Here is a 22,022-nt window from a genome sequence, read left to right as displayed (position 1 = left end):
GTCGGGTTATCCTTACATGTATACATTGCAATTACATTTTTCCCCCACCCTTTCTTCTGTTGCAACATGATTATCTAGACATAGTTCTCAATGCTATTCAGCAGGATCTCCTTGTAAATCTATTCTAGGTTGTGTCTGATAAGCCCAAGCTCCCGATCCCTCCCACTCCCTCCCCCTCCCATCAGAAAGGTCCTTCTTAACTGGTGTATTGACCACAGCTTCTGCTTTGATTTCCTTCCTGCTCTCATTTCTTCCCTCCCTTCTTTCTTTACCTTGATGTAGCAGTAGTTTCTGAGCTCTGTGGAAGAACTAGTCTTTGAAGGTTGCCATTTTCTTATTGGGAAGTTTTGACAATATGGGTTCTATTTCTTTAACAAACTTAGGAACTCTCAGATCTTCCATTTTTATAGTATCAGATTTTGGTGAGTTATATTTTTCAAGCAGTTTTTATGGACTCAGCTATTTTTCAGGCTAGGATAAGATTTGTTCATATCTCACATCTAAATATTGGTAAGATCTATAGTGATAACCCCCCTTCATTCCTGGTGTCATTAAATTTGTGTATTCTCTTATTTTTGCTAGAGGAATATCAGTTTTATTATCCCTTTAAAAAGAATTAGAGTTCCCCGGTGGCCTAGTGGGTTATGGGTTTGTTGTTGTCACTGCTGTGGTGCAGGTTTGATCCCTGATCTGGGAACTTCCACATGTCATGGGCACAGCCAGAATGAAAGGAAGAAGGAAAGGAAGGAAGGAAGGAAGGAAGGAAGGAAGGAAGGAAGGAAGGAAGGAAGGGAGGAAGGAAGAAAAATAAAGAATTACCAATTGACTGTGTTGATCTTCCTTCCTCCCCCCCCCTCCCTCCCGTCCTTCCTTTCTCTTTTTTCTTTTCAGGGCTGCACCTGGGGCATATGGAATTTCCCAGTCTAGGGGTCTAATCAGAGCTGTATCTGTTGGCATACACCACAGCCACAGCAACTCCAGATGCGAGTTGCGTCCTCGACCTACACCACAGCTCATGGTTGTGCCAGATCCTTAACCCTCTGAGTGAGGCCGTGGATCGAACCCCTGTCCTCATGGATACTAGTTGGGTTGTTACCGCTGAGCCACAGCAGGAATTCCTGATTTTCTTTTCTATCTTTCTTTCTTTCTTTTTAATTTCCCCAGTACATCATTCCCCAATACTGTACCGTGACCCAGTTATACATACATGTATACATTCTGTTTCTCACATTATCATGCTCCATCATAAGTGACTAGACATAGTTCCCAGTGCTACACAGCATGATCTCATTGCTAATTCATTGCAAAGACAATAGTCTTCATCTATTAACCCCAAACTCCCAATCCATCCAACTCTCTCCCTCTCCGCCTGGGCAACTACAAGTCTATTCTCCAAGTCCATGATTTTTTTTCATTGTGTATTTGTTTCTTATTTCATTGATTTCTGCTGTTTTTTCTTTATTTTTGGTTATGATTGGCTGTTATTTTTGTAAATTCTTGAGATGGAATTTGGATTATTTGTACTTAGTTTTATTTTCTGTCTTATTGAAATCATGAGGAAGCAACAATGCTCTAAATTTTTTTTTTTAGCACAATTTTAGATGTAGCACACTGATTTTAAAACTGCAAACTTTTTTTGGATTATCGTGAAATGTTCCTTTTCTTCTCTCTAAATATATTCTTTGTCCTATTGTCTGACTTTGTATTATATTAACATAGATAGTACATACAGCTTTCTCTGATTAGCATTTGCATGGTATATCTTTTTTTGACCCCATCTATATTTACATTTAATTATGTATGTTTTTGTATACAGCATATGGTTTTGTCTTCCTTTTTTTTTTTTTTTTTTGGTCTTTTTTTTTGCCATATCTTGGGCAGCTCCCACGGCATATGGAGGTTCCTAGGCTAGGGGTCAAATCAGAGCTGTAGCCGCCGTCCTATGCCAGAGCCACAGCAACACAGGATCCGAGCCACGTCTGCAACCTACACCACAGCTCACGGCAACGCCGGATCGTTAACCCACTGAGCAAGGGCAGGGACTGAACCCGCAACCTCATGGTTCCTGGTCGGATTTGTTAACCACTGCGCCACGATGGGAACTCCGGTTTTGTCTTCCTTTTATCCAATGTGATCATCTTGATTTTAGTTGGAGTGTTTAAATTATTTAAGTTTAATGTAATTATCATTATGGTTAGGTTTAAGTTTTCCAGCATGCTGTTTATTTTATGTTTTCTTTCTTCCATTTTAGTCTTTAATTGAATATTTTAAGAGTCTATCTTTGTGTTCTATTTTTATGAGCTATATCTTCCCTTTTAAGGGCTATATCTTCCCTTTTAAGGAGCTTACCATAATGTTAAAGAAGAAAAACCTCTAGTAGGAATAATTTGGCAAATCAGTCCCCTGAATTTCCACTTGGAGCTCACTCTTTCCCATGTTCATGGACAAATCCTAGGTTTTCAAGAGAAATGGCTGGGACCAACTGATCTCTCACCTAGGACTCTCTGAACTTTCCTTACATAACTTAACAGACTCATCTTTTCACCTAAGAAATTCTTGGAAATTTTGCAATCAAAAATTATTAGAAAAACAAAATATGGTACCATAAAAGTAGATTATTTATTATGTCTATATTTCTTTTCTTGAGCCCTCATCTGTATACAGGGCAGCATACCCTCATGGATCCAGCCCTCATGATTTTCTCTACTCCAAGTCCCTTGAGGACTGGGTCCTGGGGAGAAAATTTATCAGATGCTTAGCCCCACAATGCTCGGGATGGCTTTCTAACTTTTGTCTATGTGCCAGGTCTCTGCCCTCTCATAATCACGTCACTCTGAGTTGGTTCTGTTCTTCACATCTCTATACTCAAGCTGAAGTGCCCACACATTGTGCATTATTTCCTTGGGCTCTTTAGGTCCCATGCTCCTAAATGAGAAAGTCACTTTTCCAACCAATGCTAAAGTACGTGTTCCTAATAGTCGATCATTCCAAATGACCAGTCTTGAGCTCTGTAATTTCCAGGCCCCTTGATAAGGAATTCTCATTTCTAACCAACTTCAAAGTATATATTCTTGAGATTCAGCCATTCCAAACTGACCCCGCAAATCTTCCTGCATTTCTCTTCAGAAACTTGTTCGTGAAAATGCAACTCTGACACTGTCAAATTCTCTCTCCATGCCCCACACCTGGAAGAGAGAAGTTTTCACACCATTGCCTGTGACATGTTTTTTCCAGCTGTCAAGCCAGGATCATGAACACTACTTGGGTTTTTTGTTTGTTTGTTTCTCTTAGGATTCGTGCGTCTAGTTCAAGGGAATGGACCCTGTTCAGGGCGAGTAGAAGTGCATTCTGGAGAAGACTGGACACCAGTGTCTGATGGGAACTTTACATTCCCCACTGCCCAGGTCATCTGTGCAGAGCTGGGATGCGGCAAGGCTGTGTCTGTTCTGGGTCAGAGGCCCCTCAGAGAGTCAGATGACCAGGTCTGGCCTGAAGAGTTCAGGTGTAAGGGGGAGGAGTCCGTGCTCTGGTCCTGCCCCAGAGTGCCCTGTCCAGGAGGCAGTTGTCACCACAGTGGAGCTGTTCAAGTTGTCTGTTCAGGTGAGAGGCAGATCAGGACCCAACCTCCTTGTCTATCCAGTTCAGGTAAGAAAACTGAGATGTTGCTGAAATCCCGTCTTCTCCCACCAGTGTACTCAGAAGTCCGGCTCATGAGAAATGGCACCTCTCAGTGTGCGGGGCGAGTGGAGATGAATATTTCTGGAGGATGGAGAACACTCTGTGCCTCCCACTGGACCACGGCCAATGCCAATGTTGTGTGTCGTCAGCTCGGCTGTGGAGTCGCCCTCTCCACCCCGAAGGGAGCAGAGGGAGGTGATCCGATGTGGAAAGCCCGATTTCACTGCTCTGGGGCTGAGTCCTTCTTGTGGCATTGCCCTGTGACTGCCCTGGGTGTTCCTGACTGTGCCCATGGAAACACAGCCTCTGTGATCTGCTCAGGTAAGAGGGAGAAGGGCCAACACTACTCACGAGTTAAATGTTCATAAAAACAGAGTGCTGGAAAATTGGCTTCAAAAGTAAGATATTTAATGGTGAAATGTTTTTTCTCATTGCTTATCCATTTTTCAAATCAGGGCAAGAAGCATTAAGTGGAAATTTTAAAAAATAAACTTAAGTATTTGAGTATAATCACGGAGAATAATGTAGAAGCAATAAGTTTCTATATCAATCAGGGTTTTTTTTTTAATTGATTTTATTTTTTTTAATTTATTTTTATTTCTCCCGCTGTACAGCATGGGGACCAAGTTATTCTTACATGTATACATTTTGTTTCCCACTTTGTTCTGTTGCAATGTAAGTATCTAGACATAGTTCTCAATGCTACTCAGCAGGATCTCTATGTAAATGCATTCCAAGTTGTATCTGATAACCCCAAGCTCCCAATTCCTCCCACTCCCTCCCTCTCCCGTTGGGCAGCCACAAGTCTCTTCTCCAAGTCCATGATTTTCTTTTCTGTGGAAAGGTTCATTTGTGCTGTATGTTGGATTCCAGTTATAAGTGATATTCTATGGTATTTGTCTTTGTCTTTCTGACTCATTTCACTCAGGATGAGATTCTCTAGTTCCATCCATGTTGCTGCAAATGGCATTATGTCATTCTTTTTTATGGCTGAGTAGTATTCCATTGTGTATATACACCACCTCTTCCGAATCCAATCATCTGTTGATGGACGTTTCGGTTGTTTCCATGTCTTGACTATTGTGACTAGTGCTGCAATGAACATGTGGGTGCATGTGTCTCTTTTAAGAAGAGTTTTGTCCGGATAGATGCCCAAGAGTGGGATTGCGGGGTCATATGGAAGTTCTATGTATAGATTTCTAAGGTATCTCCAAACTGTTCTCCATAGTGGCTGTACCAGTTGACATTCCCACCAGCAGTGCAGGAGGGTTCCCTTTTCTCCCCAACCCCTCCAGCACTTGCTATTTGTGGACTTATTAATGATGGCCATTCTGACCGGTGTGAGGTGGTATCTCATGGTAGTTTTGCTTTGCATTTCTCTTATAATCAGCGATGTTGAGCATTTTTTCATGTGCTTGTTGGCCATCTGTATATCCTCCTTGGAAAACAGTCTATTCAGGTCTTTTGCCCATTTTTCCATTGGTTGATTGGCTTTTTTGCTGTTGGGTTGTATAAATTGCCTATATATTCTAGAGATTAAGCCCTTGTCTGTTGCATCGTTTGAAACTATTTTCTCCCATTCTGAAAGTTGTCTCTTTGTTTTCTTTTTGGTTTCCTTTGCTGTGAGGGTTTTTTTTTTTTTTTCTAACCATGCAAACTATTGGGAATTACTTTACGCATCAGATTCCATTACTAGGATCTCAGCCTTGTATTTATTAAGTACAAAGATTCATTCAAATTCAGGAAATTTTAGTTTCACATGATATTTTTAACTTAACAAAATACATCTGAACTTGAAGTAGTTTTCATAGACAAATTTAATTACAAACCCAATATTTTTAATAAATCAGCATTATTCACATTTCCTATTGATTCTTGTGTCATTTCAAGTGGTGCTTTTCAAAGAATTTCTCCAAAATAGCTAAATATTTTAAAGTCACAGCAAAGGGGGAGTGACATTGGCATCATGGTGGTTAAGATCTCTCCTTTCTGCCTCTGTTTTTAGCAATTAAGTAACCACTCATCCATGATCACAAAGCACCTCTGTGAAAGTTGTGGGATACAATATCTTATACCAGGGGACCAGGAGAATGGTCACCCACCTGGGCATCCAGTAATAGACAGATAAACACTGGTACAGACTGCAGACCTAGCGAGAGCCGGTGAACTTGTCCCTGTCCCTGGACCCTGGTCAGGGACAGCCTGGTGAAACCTGGAGAATGCTGACCTTGTCAAACACCTATGAATAAAATTAGGTAAAATCCAGGATTCCGGAAGAGAAGTTTTGTTACTCTTTTGGATCCCAAAACAAAACAAAACAAAACACCCACACCCAAAAAAGGAAAACATGCTGAACGATTGGAGAGGATTATAGGATTTTGCCAGTGCTGCCCCTTACCCTAAGGTGACACAGCATACATTTGAATTCGTCAGTGGGGCCTCTTGCATGGAGAAATATATATGTGTGTGAGTGTGACTGGGTCACTTTGCTGTATAGTAGAAAATTGACAGAACACTGTTAATCAACTGTAATAGAAAAAATAAAATCATTAAAAAGAAAAGAATCCCTAAGTCCATCCATGTTGCTGCACCTGGAATTAGTTTTCCTTTTTCGTGGCTGAGTAGTATTCCATTGTATATATGTACCACTTCTTCTTAATCCATTCATCGGTTGTTAGACTTTATAAGCAATATTTCATTTCTAGTTGAAAAACTCATTTCAGTATTTCTTATGAGGCAAGTCTAGTTGTGATGAGCTCTCTCAGCTTTTGTTGGTTGGTAGAAATATTTTATTTTCTTTTATGTGTGAAAGATAACATGCTTGATAGAGTATTTATGGCTGGTAACTTTTTCCTCTCAACACTTTGTTGTTGCTATTTTCATTGAAGTATAGTTGATTTACAATATTACATTGGTTTCAGGTATACAGCACAGTAACTCAGTATTTTTACAGACTGTATTGTCAGTTATTAAAGATAATGGCTTTGCTATGCATTATTTCCTTGTTATCTTGTTTATACATAGTAGATTATATCTCTTAATTCCTTATCCCTGATTTGCCCCTCCCCCCTCCCCCTCCACTGTGTTACTCACTAGTTCATTTTCTATAGCTGTGAATCGATTTCTCTTTTGCATGGAATTTTATTTGTATTATTTTTTAGATTCTATATATAAATGACATCATACAGAATCTCAAATTCTGCAATAGGGTGGTGGTTTCACCATATAACGATAGCATAAAGTTAAATGAAAAGAATATTAAAATCGGAGTTCCCGTCGTGGCTCAGTGGTTAACGAATCCGACTAAGGAACCATGAGGTTTGGGGTTTGATCCCTGGCCTTGCTCAGTGGGTTAGGGATCTGGTGTTGCCATGAGCTGTGGTGTGGGTTGCAGACGTGGCTGGGATCCCGTGTTGCTGTGGCTCTGGCGTAGGTTGGCGGCTACAACTCCGATTAGACCCCTAGCCTGGGAACCTCCATATGCCGTGGTAGCGGCCCAAGAATTGGCAAAAAGACAAAAAAAAAGAGTATTAAAATAACTGTAGATATAATAACTTCGTTAATGAAACACACAATATAAAAAGAGGTAAGTTGTGACAACAAGAATATTAAAAGGGGTGAGTTTGAGGGCTAGAAAAATTCTAAGTTCAGTTGCTCTCAGCATGAAATGAACTGAATTGTATGTGATATATTTTACATAAGACTCATTGTAAATGCAAAGCAAAAACCTAGACAATATAAACAAGAGATAAAGAAAGGTAAATCACAGCATACCACCAAGGGAAATCACCAACTTCAAATGTAGGCAGAAACAGGAAAAAAAAAAAGACATAGTGGAACTTCAAAGCAATAAGAAAGCAGTAAGATGATACTATTTCTTACAAATCAAAAATCACTCTAAATATAAATGCACTGAATTTGCCAAAGGCACAGAGTTGCTGGATGGATGAAAAATTAAGACCTAACTATATGCTGCCTAAAAGAGGCTCATTTCAGTTTTAAGAATATATAGACTCAAAGTGAAATGATTGAAAAAGATATTCCATGCAATAGACACCAAAAGAGCACGGGGAGAGCTGTATTATATCCAACAAAATAGACTTTGAGCCAAAAAGTGGTAAGAGACAAAGAAGGTCATTTTACAATAATAAAGTTGTCAACTCATCAAGAAGATTTAAAGTCATAAATTTATACTCACCAAACGTTGGAGCACCGACGTACTTTTACTTTTGTTAATTGTGGCTTTGTATGTCTAGGAGTATGGATGTATGAATGCTAGAATTTTTCAAGATCTTTATTATTTTTTTCATATTTCCCAGTTTTGTATTTCTGTTCTCTGTTCTGTGTACTTTTTTTCTTTTTTACTTTTTAGGGCACCTACATACTTTTATTCCATTTTTTTTTTTTTTTTTAAGGTCACACCTGTGGCATATGGAAGTTTCCAGGCTAGGGGTGGAAATGGAGCTGCAGCCCACAGCCACAGTGACACAGGATCTGAGTTGTGCCTTCTGCCTACCCTACAGCCCACAGCAGCAAAGGATCCTTAACCCAATTAGCAAGGCCAGGGATCGAACTTGCATCTTCATGGATACTAGTTGGGTTTGTAACTTGATGAACCACAACAGGAACTCCCTCTACTGTGTACTTTCTTCTGAGCTTCCATTTAACAACTTTTACCTTCTGCTGATCTAATGGGCTGTTATTCTCATCCTTTGAGGTCTCATTTCAAATATTGACTTTTTCAGTCCTAGAATATTTTATTAGATTCTTTGTTGTCATTTCTCTACCAAAATACTGCCTTGTTTCATTCCTTAAACATTATATTCCTGGTCATTTAAATTCCCTGTCAGGTAACTCCAATAGATGGATGTGTGGTAAATTTCTTTTTTAATACTTTCTTCCTCATAAAATCTCCTCAAATTTCTTCTCTTTTATGCCCAAGTGGTTTTAATAGACAGACACTGTAGATAAAACATTGTAGAGATCCTCCAAAAGGAATCTTATTTTGCTTCCTCCAGGCACCTGCTTTAGGGGGTGATCACCTTATTTAGAAGGAAGCAAAGTAATTATAAGCTGGGCATCCATCCTTGTGAAGAATAGCCTAATTTTAGTTCACTCTTCCTTCAGTGATCCAAGGGTTCTGGTTAACAGGGCTCCTCTCCCTTGGCCAGCCTGAATTATGCTTTGTGTTCCCCGAGCCCTGTGAGTCTGGCAAAATCTCAGATGAGCTTTTCAGAGACTTAGGGCATGGATCTAGAAATTCTCACAGCCTTGGTAGCTCTGCAACACTATCAACAGTATTAATATTTTCTCCCTTTTGTAAACTCATTCTTAGTGAAATTCTTGGCTTAAAACAGAAATTTTGGCATTGTCAGAAGCACAACCTTCATGGAGAAGAAGGTGAACTCTAAGGTTATGATAACTGCTAAGTTACAGTTTTCATTTTAGACCCCATCACTAGGTTATTATTTAGCGTAATTCAATTTCTCATTCTTCGACCACACCAACCCTCTGTTCATTGCTGTTTCTGTAGGAAACCAGACCCAGGTGCTGCCTCAGTGCAATGACTCCCTGTCTGAACCAGCAGGCTCTGCAGCCTCAGAGGAGAGCGCCGCCAGCTGCTCAGGTAGGGGTCGTACAGGACCAGAAAACCCTTCCCCTTCCCTGTGTAAATGCCCCACCTTTTTTTCTGGCTCTCTCTCCTCAGACAGCAGACAGCTGCGCCTGGTGGATGGAGGGAGTTACTGCTCAGGGAGAGTGGAGATCCTTCACCAGGGCTCCTGGGGCACCGTCTGTGATGACAGCTGGGACCTGGACGATGCACATGTGGTGTGCAGGCAGCTGGGCTGTGGAGATGCCCTCAGTGCCCCAGGGTCTGCTCACTTTGGGGCGGGCTCAGGCCACATCTGGCTGGATGAGGTGAACTGCACAGGAAAGGAGCCCCACGTGTGGCAGTGCCCTTTCGGGGGCTGGGGGCGGCACGACTGCAGACACAAGGAAGACGCAGGGGTCATCTGCTCAGGTCCTTGCTGCAAATTGTCCACTGGCGGGAGAGGGGGGCAGGTTCTGGAGGTGGGAGTCTGAGCCCTGAAGGATAGTGCTGAAAGGGCCAGAGGAGGATGCTTCCTCCTAGGGAGCCAGTTTTTGTAGCAGATGTGAAGTAGATGTTTTCACTTGATCCTGTCTGGAGCTCCCTCTCTTTTTTTCTTCAGGCAGAGAGTATTCCCTCCTCTACCATTCTTCCAAGTCTTACCTCCCTCTTATCACAGTCAGGAATAATATTCCCATTTAAAGGATAGTAGGATAGTAGGTCTAAGGATGTGATTAGATTAGTTTACTTGGTTAATTCATGATATCCAGGTTAATTTCCCCACCCCAAAGTCCTGATCATAATGATATCTATAAAGTCCTGTTTGAAAAGTAAGGGAACATATTCACAGGTTCCAGGGATTGGGATGCGGGCGTCTCTGGGGGTCAATCATTCTATCTGCCACTCCACTGTCTCTACCCCTTTCACATAGATTTTAGAGGTTTTGTCAGGAAGCAGGATTCAGTGCCCACTCCTGCAGGTGCCCAGGATGGTCTTCTTCTCAGTTCATATTTCACTACATCACTGTGGTAGAAATAGAAGGACAGACAGATGTGGATAAAGTCATATAAAAGAGGGACAGAGTTCAGTCTTGTCTCCCAGTGGGCATCTCCTCAGCTGGTTGGGGATGAGTGTTCACAATTTCTGGGAGAGAAGAAAACCCCGAGCTTTGCGTGGAGGGCTCACTGTGTCGTGGTCCCCCCTTTCCATTGCAGAGTCCCTGGCCCTCAGGGTGGTGAGCGAGGACCAGGAGTGTGCCGGGTGGCTGGAAGTTTTCTACAACGGGACCTGGGGCGGTGTCTGCCGCAGCCCCATGGAAGACCTCACCTTGTCCATGATCTGCAGGCAGCTTGGCTGTGGGGACAGTGGAACCCTCAACTCTTCAGTGGCTTTTAGGGAAGGTTCTAGACCCTGGTGGGTGGATAGAATCCAGTGTCAGAAAACTGATCGCTCTCTCTGGGAGTGTCATTCTGACCCTTGGAAGTACATTTCGTGTTCTCCAAAGGAGGAAGCCTATGTCTCTTGTGCAGGTAACTTACTGTCCGTTTCTGTGTGTCTGTCTGAACCCTGTAGTATGTTGTTAGTGAGATTTTATATTTTCAAACATAAGTGATGAGTTTAAGGCAAGTCTACAAAAGGAATTTTTAAAATTTAATTTAGTTTTTTTATTTCCCCAATACATTTTTTTCCTACTGTACAAATGGTGACCCAGTTACACATACATGTATACATTATTTTTTCTCACATTATCATGCTCCACCATAAATGACTAGACATGGTTCCGAGGGCTACACAGCAGGATCTCATTGCTAATCCATTCCAAAGGCAATAGTCGGCATCTATTAACCCCAAGCTCCCAATCCATCCAACTCCCTCCCCGTCCCCCTTGGGAACCACAAATCTGTTCTCCAAGTCCATGATTTTCTTTTCTGTGGAAAGGTTCATTTGTGCCATATATTAGACTCCAGATATAAGTGATATCATATGGTATTTGTCTTTCTCTTTCTGACTTACTTCACTCAGTATGAGAGTCTCTAGTTCCATCCATGTTGCTGCAAATGGCATTATTTTGTTCTTTTCTATGGCTGTGTAGTATTCCATTGTGTATATACCACATCTTCCTAATCCAATCATCTGTCAATGGACATTTGGGTTGTTTCCATGTCTTGGCTTTTGTGACTATTGCTGCAATGAACATACAGGTGCATGTGTCTATTTTAAGGAAAGTTTACAAAAGAAATCTTGGATCATGATTCTTTAATCCACGTGTTCCAATACTGTTTCAAAAAAAAATAAGTAAAGAAACCTGGACTGACAACAGTTTATGTGAAAAATACCAAGGAGGTGGGTTGACTGTGTATCCAGTGCAAAAACAATTGGAAACCACATCACAGGGAGTCTGTAATCAGGTGAATCATCAGAAATGGCACAGTCAATGTACCCTAATTGTTGACCCCAAGACTTTCCCAACGAAGAGGGAGGAGACTCAGCAGAGCTGCTCTGGGTACAGGACCCTGATAAAGGATGGAGATTCCAAGGAGACAGGTTCATGTTCACCCTCAGTACAGTAGTGTAAGGGAACCTCACCCTTGTGGTGATCTCCCAGGGAAAGAACAATACTGCCAAGTAAAGGAACACTGAAACCGTGAAAGGATGGCCAGCCCTCCTTCCCTTAAGTTCCCACCTGTCTGTCTGTCTTTTCCCTGAATCTGCCACAATTCCTCCTGCTGGTTTGTACCGCGCTTGGCACTAGGGAAGTTGTGTCCTTTCCACCGCCCTGTTTTATGCTTAGAGACACTAGTTCCTTTCTCTTTCATCTAAATGGCAAAGACTTTATACTCACTGTAAACAGCGAGGACATAGAGAATGTAGTAAGAAATGAAGCCCATCCCATGACCTCTTGTCCGTTCATATCCTCCTGATGTAAACCAGATTAATGGACTGATATTGTCATTTTTCAAATTCCTCCGTTTTCACATAAACATATCCAAACACATGTACCCATAAAAGAGCTTATGTTGATGGTGCAGCTTTTTTATATTTACAAGATTGGGATTATGTCATACACATTATTGTCAAATTCACTTTTCATCACTTAACAAAATATCATGGACATTCCTCCAGAGAGATCTAACTCATTTGTAGGACAATGGCATAATAGTTTATTCATGACAGGTTGGCACTCCAGTTCATGTTACGATTTGCCTACTTATTGGTAGTTTAATTGTTTTTAATTTTTTCCCCTCCACAAACAATTTTGTAGTAAGCCTTTGATACATGTATCTCTCTATGTTGCTGAGTTTATTACTTAGGATTACTCCCAATGTTTATATTATTAGATCAAAGGGTACATACATACACATGTACATAGACACACAGGCTTTAATATATATTGTGAAATTACTTTCTAGGACTAGTGGCTAACTTTTTCCAATCACTTTCATGTCTAGATAGAAAATTCTGGATTTTTCAAATAACCTAACTGTTAACTAAAGCGAACTCATATAGGAACTGCAGGGTCAGTAAGTTTACAAAGCCCACAAGTCTCATCCTAAGACATTTAAAGTCTGAAATAAGGATGGCAGTTGTTTTGCTCTTGGTTTCTTTCTCTTTTCTTCCTTTCCTCCATCATTTCCTTCCTTCCTTCTTTTGAAGTTTCACAGTATTTTCCCTTTGTTCAGTTTTTTCCCTGCCTCTTTCTCCTTTCCCTCTCTCTCTCAGACACACACACACACACAGACACACACAGACACACACACACACACACACACACCCCATTCAGGTACACCCTTGACAATATAAGGTATGCTAGGTGTTGCCTGAAATCCACAGCAGAGGGAGAGGGTGGGAAAAGATATTTCAAAGGCAGAAGCTCACTCCCTTCCTTGCCTCCCTCCCTTAATCCCTTTTCCTGGTTCCTGTGGAAAGTTGAAGGGATATTAAATGAAAGACCTGTTACTGATGAAGATTTTCTAAAATCAAATACAATGAATTGAAAAGTAGTGAGGTCTCCAGTTCTGAACATGAGCAAGCACCCAAAAGAGTTCCTAACATTGTTTTCAGGGATGTCTTGCTGCTTATGGTAGGAGTTTGATAGGATGATATGGAAAGGATATGCCAATTCTGATATTTTTATGACAAATACTGTGTATATATCTGTTTTCTCTCATTGCTTTGAATTTATATCTATTTTCTTTCCTTTGATACTTTTATATGGGTTCATTTTCGGTCATACTTTTTTAAAAAATCTATGTCTTTTTAAAAAAAATTATTATAGTTGATTTACAATGTTCTGTCAATTTCTGCTGGCCAAAGAAGTGACCCAGTTTTATACATATATATATATATATATATATATACACATACATATATATATATATATATATTCTTTTTTTCACATTACTCTCCTTCATGTTCCGTCACAAGAGATTGGGTATAGTTCCCTGTGTTACAGCAGGATCTCTTTGCTTATCCACTCCAAATGCAATCTTTTGCAACTAGTAACCCTAAATTCCCAGTCCCTCCCTCTCCCTCCCCCTGCCCCTTGGTAACCACAAGTCTGTTCTCCATGTCCATGAGTTTGTTTCCTTTCTGTAGGTAGGGTCATTTGTGTCATATATTCAATTCCAGATTTAAGTGATATCATTTGGTATTTGCCTTTCTCATTCTGACAATGTATTGAATGGGAGGAAAACGCTTTCAAATGATGCAACTGACAAGGGCTTGATCTCCAGAATATACAAACAACTCATAAAACTCAACAGCAAAAAAAAAAAAAAAAGCAAACAAACAATCCAGTTGAAAAATGGGCTGAAATCCTAAATAGCCATTTCTTCAAAGAAGACATAGCGAGGGCCACCAGGCACATGAAAAAATGCTCAGTGTCACTAATTATTAGAAAAGTGCAGATCAGAACTCCGGTAAGTTACCAGCTCACACCGGTCAGAATGTCTATAATTAATAATTAATAAGTTTACAAATAGCTAATGCCAGAGAGGGTGTGCCGAAAAGGGAACCCTCCTACACTGTTGGTGGGAATGTAAAGTGCTATAACCACTATGGAAAACAGAATGAAACTACCTCAGAAAACTAAATATAGAACTACCACATGATCCAGCAATCCCACTCCTGGACATACACCTGTACAGACCTTTCATTGAAAAAGACACATGAGTCCTCCTAATACAGAGTTTTCAATACATTTATTTGAGTTTTATGGATACTTACAACCTAGCTTTTTGTCCTCTTATCTGTCTTTCTCTAAATTCTACGAGTTCCATTCCTTAAAAAAAAAAAAAAAAGGATCCCCATTTTTGTTGCTGTTTTTGTTTTTGGCTATGCCTGTGGCATGTGTAAGTGACAAGGCATCATTTGCTTCTACAGAAAGGAGACCCAAGAGCTGTCCAGCTGCTGCGCCCTGCACAGGTATGTCAGGCCCTCCAGCCTCCCCTGTGCCTCCCAGGGGCTCCCTCCTTCCCACCAGGGGCAGTGACAGGAGGGGCTGCTGCCTTTTCAGACAAAGAGAAGCTGCGACTCAGGGGAGGAGACACCTCAGGGAACAACTGCTCAGGGCGAGTGGAGGTGTGGCACAGTGGCTCCTGGGGCACAGTGTGTGATGACTCCTGGAGCCTGGCAGAGGCCGAGGTGGTGTGTCAGCAGCTGGGCTGTGGCCATGCCCTGGAAGCCCTGCGGGATGCGGCATTTGGCCCTGGAAGTGGGAGCATCTGGCTGGACGAGGTGCAGTGCAGGGGCAGGGAGTCCTCCCTGTGGGACTGTGCTGCGGGGCCCTGGGGGCAGAGCGACTGCAAGCATGAGGAGGACGCTGGAGTGAGGTGCTCTGGTGAGTGTGGGGGGCTAGGGATCCAGTTTGGGTGAGTTGGGGCAATGATGGGTCCATGGGCATGGCAGGGGTTTGATGGGGAGATTGTTCAGAAAGCATCTTGGTGCTGTAGCTCTGGACCTGGGAGAGGGGGAGCTGGGAGGACTCAGCAGGTTTTGGTAACTGAGGGGTGACTTCAGGACTCAGGGAGGGAAAACGGGCTACCCTGCGTCCTGTGCTCCAAACTCCTACTTTTCTTTTTCTCTAGGTTAAAGAATTATATTTCTCCCCACTAGAGTAGGCACACAGAAACACCCATGGATAGAGGAGGATATTCAGATTCTTGGGACCTATTCTGTAGACTCTCTGGCAAAATTAGTCAACTCGTAAGAGAAAAGATACTGAGGAGCCACTGGCTGGTGGGGAGGGAGCAGACATTTTCCTTGGGGAATTTCCATGGGGGAAATTTCCGTGGGGCCAGAAATTTCTCATGCACCTGGTCAAGGAGGGCTGGTTGCTGAGCTGTGGGTTCTAAGGCTTTCCTACCTGCCCATGAGTGTTCCTCCTCAACAGCAAGGTGCCAGTCCGAGGACTTGTTTGATGCTCTGGACTCGTGAAGCCCAAGGGGAAGGGATGAAATCATGAGCCTGGTACTCAGAGGCTGTCTCAGCAGGGAAGAACCAGGATAATCACAGCCAATTATCTCAGGATAGGACACTGATGGAGCCCAGTCACAGTGGGTTTAGTTGTGTCAGAGGCTGGGACTTCATTGTCCAGAGCTCTGTGGAAATGCTAGCAGGGAGTTTCCCTGTGCCCATGACCTTGTCCAAACCCTCTTGCCTTGTTCTTCTTAGGGACCAGACCAGACTTAAATCCTGGCATCTTCTCCCTGCCTGAGATCCTCTGCTTCATCCTGGGGGCCCTTCTCCTCCTGGTCCTCATCATCCTGGTGGCTCAGCTGCTCAGATGGAGGGCAAAGCACAGAGGTGGGCTGTTGAGAGAACTGGGTAACAGGGAGAGTATGTGGAGGCGGTAAATGGGGCTGAGTGTGAAGAGGGGAAAAATCGGTGAGTTCTCTGTTTTTACCCCATTAGTCTGCAAAACTCCATCTGCTCCATGCTAAACTCTAAGGGCTGAATAGACAGAGGTTCCTAGGATTGGGGCGTGAGCACACATAAGTCATGGTCTCTTGTGTGAGAGAAGAGAGAGTCAGGACTGAGATGTGGATTTAGGGTCAGGCAAGGGCAGAGGTGCCGACATGTTTCCTGAGGTGTGAACTATACAGAATTCACAACAGCCCTAAGGTGTTTCCATGTGTGAGCATCGGGGAGATGGAGAGGTAGCCTGCTGGTTGAGGGTGTCAAGAGTAGTAATGTCTGATCTCCTGGTAATGTTCTCAGTCTTATCTGATTACAAAGGTGCTGTCGATGAGGCCGTGTATGAGGAGATTGATAACCTTGGAATACCAAAGGAAGATCTGCTGGGAAGCACAGGTGTGTGTCTCTGCCTTGCCCTCCTGGGACCCCTGGTGGTCAGCCTAGTCTTCTCATCAACCGCAGACCCCACATCTGCCCCAGGCTCACGGAGGCGGCCCTGTGCCTCAAAGGCAGCAAGATGGGGCTCTCCAGAGCACCTGTGTGTTCTTAGCTCCCTTCACATTCCAGGAACCAAGCCTGTCCCAGCATTTCCTCTCAGCCTTGAGGCTCCTATGGGAGTGGGAAGGTCTGTTCTGTTCCTTTATGATGATTTTCTCCACCTTAGGGTTCCTGTCAGATGACTCAGTGACGAAACTGCCGTATTACACCGGGGAAGGTGAAGAGAGCAGAGACTCCAAATCTGCTCCAGATGGTAGAGGAGGCTGTGCCTGGGCTGGGTGTTGGGGGCAGGGAAATTCCGCCTGAAGGATGGGCCCCAAGGGGAACAGTCCTCCTTTGACTGGGATTAGGGGACCTCTTGTCTCCAGATGGGGTCCAGCCTCCCCTTCTCTGGCTGTTTTGTGAAGTCTCTTGTAGGGGCTGAGCTCTCTGTGTCCAAAAACCGTCCTCATTCAGTCACAACAAGCACACATTGTTTGCTTTTGGCTGTGTCCTTGACCTGTGGAAGTTCCTGGGATCAAACTTGCACCACGGGAGTGACCCAAGCCACTGACTGCAGCAACGATGCTGGATCTTTAACCTGCTGTGCTACAGGAGAACTCCCAGGCAGCCATTATCTTACATAGCAACATCAGGAAAACATAATTTGACAAAACATTTTAGTAGAGCTCATTCATGTACTAGCTACTTTGAAACAGGCGGTTTTAATCAAGAAAAAAATCCAACAGATTTTTCTGCTTTATGGGCACATTACAATAAAAGTTATGGCCTTGAAAAGAAACCTGTTGAAAGAAGAAGTGAATGGTGGGTGTTTCCATTGGAATACATCAGATAATGAACCCTACTAGTACTCATGAGGATGCAGGTTTGATCCCTGGCCTCACTTGGTGGGTTAAGGAAGGGGTGTTGCTGTGGCTGTGGTGTAGGCCAGCAGCTGCCACTCCTATTCAACCCCTAGCCTGGGAACTTCCATATGCCACAGGTGTGGCCCTAAAAGAAAAAAAAAAGGAAAAATAGAAATAAAAAGAAGAAGTGAATGAGTGGATGGTGCTTGTATTTATCAGGTCAGAGACGCTAGGTCAGAATGGACTTTCAGTATTTCCCAGGCAAACCCACTTACTGTGCTCTCATCTGACCCCCCTGTATGCCCTTAGAACCCTCAGCCCAGGGGATTGATGCCCCCAGTGAGGGTTATGATGATGCTGAAGAGGTACCCGTGCCTGGGGCTCCTGCTGCCTCTCCGAAGGGCACCAGGGAAGTGCCTCCAGAAGAGGAGAGTGGGATGCGGGCCTCTCAGACAGGTGAGTGGGGTTGACTGATCTCCTGTCATCTTTGGTCTCTGTCTCGTAAGGATGAATGTGAGCTCCTCAATACCAATCCATCCTGGAGAATCAAAATTTGGATGACCTCCTCTGCTTGACAGCATCACCTCCACCACATTCCTTTGTGTAATGCTGTCAGACTTGTTGGGAGGGAGGAATCACTTTGTATACTGGGCATCAATGTCTTCATAGCTTTATCCTCGATGTTCTTGCATTAAGACTTATAGATTAATTGACTATGTTTACCAAATCCAAACATGGAACACATGTTCAGGTAACATTTTTTTGGGGGGGGGGGGGTTGTCTCATGAATGAAATGCAGTTAGAGGTTTAAGAAGATCTTTTAATATTGAAATTTGTGAAGCATTTTTATACTTTAAGATGCACTGTGACCACATGTCAGCCCAAGTAGGTATAACGTCTATGCTGTATTGTGTCCTTAGAAAATAAAGCCCTTGGTGGTGGATTTTAGACTCAGATTTGTGGGCGGGTTAGGGCTATTTTGCTCCGGAGACTGTAATGTCCAAGTGAATCCACTCCTTCTCTAGAGAAGGGTATTTCTCCTTCTGAGGTCCATACAATTCCCGGGGAAGGGGCAGCTATGAAAGCAGCCTGTGGTTGTTTTGGTGGGCAGCTGGGAACACAAGTCAAGACCACCAAGGGCAGAGTTGGATCGTCAGTGAGGAGCTGAGATTTCTCTAGATGTGGTTTCCTGTCTTCCTGTCCTTGTCAGGGTAGACCTGTCAATTGTGAGCAAAGTTTTCAAGTCCTTCTAGAGATTTTTCCCTTCATGGGCCATCTCCTTGCTGATTGTCTAAGCCAGGAAACAGGTCTTCACAGAGCTCCTGGGCACAGATGACCTGTCCTGTGGTGCCAAGTTTCACAGTAAACTGAGGCCCCAGAGACCCAGATGAGTTGGATCCCCATAGGACAGCCCCGATGCATCCGTCCTGTAACTCATACGTATTAGTCTGAGCCTCTCTGAGCATTACTGGGTCCCCAAGGATGCTTTGCCATCACCACCTGCTAGACTTGCTTCCACCACAGGACACTGTCCTGTCCCTGAGTGTCGGTTCTAAGCAAACTTCTCTGGACTATTTCAGGCTCTTCTCTGAACTTCCCTAGAGAGACGGCTGATCCTGGGAAAGGAGAAGATAACCCCTTGCTTCTCCAGAGGGAAAAGGGGGACCCTGAGTATGATGACGTTGAACTAAGTCCCCCTGGCACCTCCACGGTGGCTTTCCCATGATGTTGTAATGATATGAGATGAAGACTCAGATACTCAAATGGCTTGTATTTCAACAGTGTTTTGCTGATGTATAATTGTATTAGAATGAAACTGCTCAAAGTAAAATGTTCTGAGTAAAGTACTTTTCCCTTTGTTGGTAATTTAATGCATCATGTCAAATGCATTCAGTGAATTGATCCCAAATTGCTATGTTCTCTCAAAGGAAATGGCAAGGTGAGTGAACTGCCCTGTTTTCTCATCTCCCCCAAATGCTGTTCAAGTCATGTCTGTGCCCAGGCTCACAGATGCTCCAGGTCACTCTTACTTAGACAAGAGACTCTAAACTTGGTCCAAATTCACACCCTCATTCCTGACAAGATGGGCTCATGGAGAAAGACGTAAGTAACCCTGAAGATTCATCTGAACTAGTCTGAGCCTCTTCCTTGAGAGGCACCAAACTAGCGTGTGATTTTCAAAGCTGAAGGTTGGAGGTTGGCGCATGGGAGAGAATGGATACAGCTTTCCTTGTCCTGCCTAAGAAATACATAAAAAATGGAATAAAATTAAAAATAAAACATCAAATAAAACATCAAATTCTACACACCTGCCTATTCCTTTTCCGTCTCTACGTCCTCAGGTTACTTTTTCTGTTTATTCCTTGTGGCCATACAGACTCCTCGTCACTCTTCTCTCATGTCTAGTTGGTTATCAAATCTTTATATACAGTCTTTCTTCTCCATCACTTCTTCCTGTTTCTTTGAGACACTGTTATTTGTTGTCCAATTATATAGCCTTCCAAGTGAATTATATCAGCTCCTCTATCTCTTCACTGCAAGTTGAAGGCAGGAAAATGCTGCTCACACGTATGTTCTACCAATTTGATCTTCTTTAAGAAATCTGGCTAGGTCCTACTATAATATCATTCACAGCTGTCCTTCTGGGATTTGTTTATGATTGTTCACCAAATATCCTTGATCCCTGATCTATTGCTGTAATACTCGTAGTTTCTGAGTTGTTAATGAAAGAGTGAGAGTGATGTTTGAATTTGGACTAAGGATAGTCTATCTGGTACATAAGGCCCCTGTCTTATATGGAGAATGGAAGTTATTGAATTAACTAAGGATAGTCTTTGATCAGAAAACATAAACTTGTATTTCAAACTTGTCCTTAGAAGAAGAGCCATGCTATTGATATAGACATTCATACAGCTGATGTGTTGCTGTTAATCATAGTCTTTCTGTTTTTTTTTTTTTGTCTTTTGCCATTTATAGGGCCGCTCCAGTGGCATATGGAGGTTCCCAGGCTAGGGGTCCAATCGGAGCTGTAGCCACCGGCCTACACCAGAGCCACAGCAACGTGGGACCCAAGTCGAGTCTGCAACCTATACCACAGGTCACGGCAACGCTGGATCCTTATCCCCCTGAGCAAGGCCAGGGATTGAACCCACAACCTCATGGTTCCTAGTCGGATTCGTTAATCACTGCGCCATGACGGGAACTCCTAATCATAGTCTTTATCCAACTCTTCAATGATTCTTGGTGGGTCTTAGTGTTCTCTTTGCAGCAACATAAATGGTTATTCAGTAGAGGTTTTTGATTTAATTGCTCTCTCTTTTGTGTCCATATTTGAGAATCTCCGTTTTGCATGAATTTTCTTAAGTATTTAGAAGGATGAATTGAGTTTTTGTGAAGCTAAAGGAGGCACATCTTGCCACATTTATGTAAATTCAGGGTATAAGAAGCTCGGAAACTCCAGACTTTATTGAATGCTAATGCCTTTACTTGTTTACTGCTGTAGCTTTGAGAGAGTAAGTGGATCTAAAGGAACAGCAATTGAAAATCATGGTTGGGGATTCTGGAAATGGCAAACTTGGGTTTGATCATGTCTGACAAAGATAACACCAATGAACTCTAGGAAGAAATAGAAATCACATAAGCAACCCCATGCCCACCGGGTGGGCAGTCCACGGACAGAAAAGTACCTGTATCACGGAGACTCACCTACAGGAGTGAGAGTACTGAGCCCCATATCAGGTCCCCATGCCTGGGATCTGGCATTGGGAGCAAGAGCCCCTGGAGAATCTGGCGTTGAAGGCCAGTGGGGCGTGTGCGCAGGAGCTCCATGGGACTGGGGGAAACAGAGACCTCATTCTTGAAAGAGGCACACGGTTTTTCATGTGCCCTGGGTCCCAGGGACTCCATAGGAATCTGGGTTGGACCTCACTGCAGTGCTTGGAGGATCTCCTGGGAAAATGGGGGGTGTCTGTGGCTTGCTGTGGGGGAAGAAGATGGGAGGAGATGTTTCTGGAATATTTCATCAGTGTGTGTTCCTCTAGAAGTGGACATTTTGGGAAAATCTGGCTTGACCCATCAGTGCTGAGAAGGCCCAGGCCAAAGGATCATCCAGGTGGGATCACAGCCCCACCCATCAGTAATCAGGCTGCCTCTAATCTCACCAGGAGACAAAGGCCCACCCACCAGAGGGATAAGAATCAGATCCACCTTCCCATCAGGAAGACTAGAGCAAGCCACCCTTACCATCTTTAGCCACAATCGGGGCAGACATCAGAAGGAAGAGAGGCTACAACTCTATTGTCTGCAAAAAGGAGATCACACCAAAAACCTAAAAAATGAAAATGCAGAAAGCTATAACTCAGGTAAGGGAGCAAGGAAAAACGAAACAAAACAGAAAGACAGCTAAGTGATCTGGAGAGTATCAGCCTCCAGGAAAAAGCCTTTAGAACGATAATAGTGAAGATGATGCAGGACATTGGAAATAGACTGGAGGCGAA

The 22,022-nt window shown here is 43.2% G+C and overlaps 1 protein-coding gene across 1 annotated transcript in view; it reads left to right on the top strand.

The window, feature by feature from the left end:
* Nucleotides 1-19,825, top strand: part of LOC110258535 (antigen WC1.1) — a 29,420-nt gene extending 9,595 nt beyond the window's left edge. The window contains exons 3-14 of the mRNA XM_084956810.1: nucleotides 3,292-3,600; nucleotides 3,691-3,999; nucleotides 9,212-9,304; nucleotides 9,386-9,700; nucleotides 10,483-10,797; nucleotides 14,651-14,692; nucleotides 14,784-15,107; nucleotides 15,941-16,072; nucleotides 16,505-16,579; nucleotides 16,848-16,934; nucleotides 17,836-17,982; nucleotides 19,107-19,825. Coding sequence (XP_084812936.1) covers nucleotides 3,292-3,600; nucleotides 3,691-3,999; nucleotides 9,212-9,304; nucleotides 9,386-9,700; nucleotides 10,483-10,797; nucleotides 14,651-14,692; nucleotides 14,784-15,107; nucleotides 15,941-16,072; nucleotides 16,505-16,579; nucleotides 16,848-16,934; nucleotides 17,836-17,982; nucleotides 19,107-19,252 — 2,294 coding nt within the window. The 3' untranslated portion in view covers nucleotides 19,253-19,825. The remainder of the gene's footprint in view (nucleotides 1-3,291; nucleotides 3,601-3,690; nucleotides 4,000-9,211; nucleotides 9,305-9,385; nucleotides 9,701-10,482; nucleotides 10,798-14,650; nucleotides 14,693-14,783; nucleotides 15,108-15,940; nucleotides 16,073-16,504; nucleotides 16,580-16,847; nucleotides 16,935-17,835; nucleotides 17,983-19,106) is intronic.
* The last annotated feature ends 2,197 nt before the right edge of the window (nucleotides 19,826-22,022 follow it).

The sequence above is a fragment of the Sus scrofa genome, chromosome 5, assembly GCF_054392235.1.
Source record: "Sus scrofa isolate SSC_HxYL_T2T_F1_AM1 chromosome 5, Sscrofa_HxYL_maternal_Yorkshire_Landrace_v2.0, whole genome shotgun sequence".
NCBI lineage: Eukaryota > Metazoa > Chordata > Mammalia > Artiodactyla > Suidae > Sus > Sus scrofa.
The sequence above is the reverse complement of the archived record's forward strand: the minus strand, read 5'-3'. Positions and strand labels throughout refer to the sequence as shown.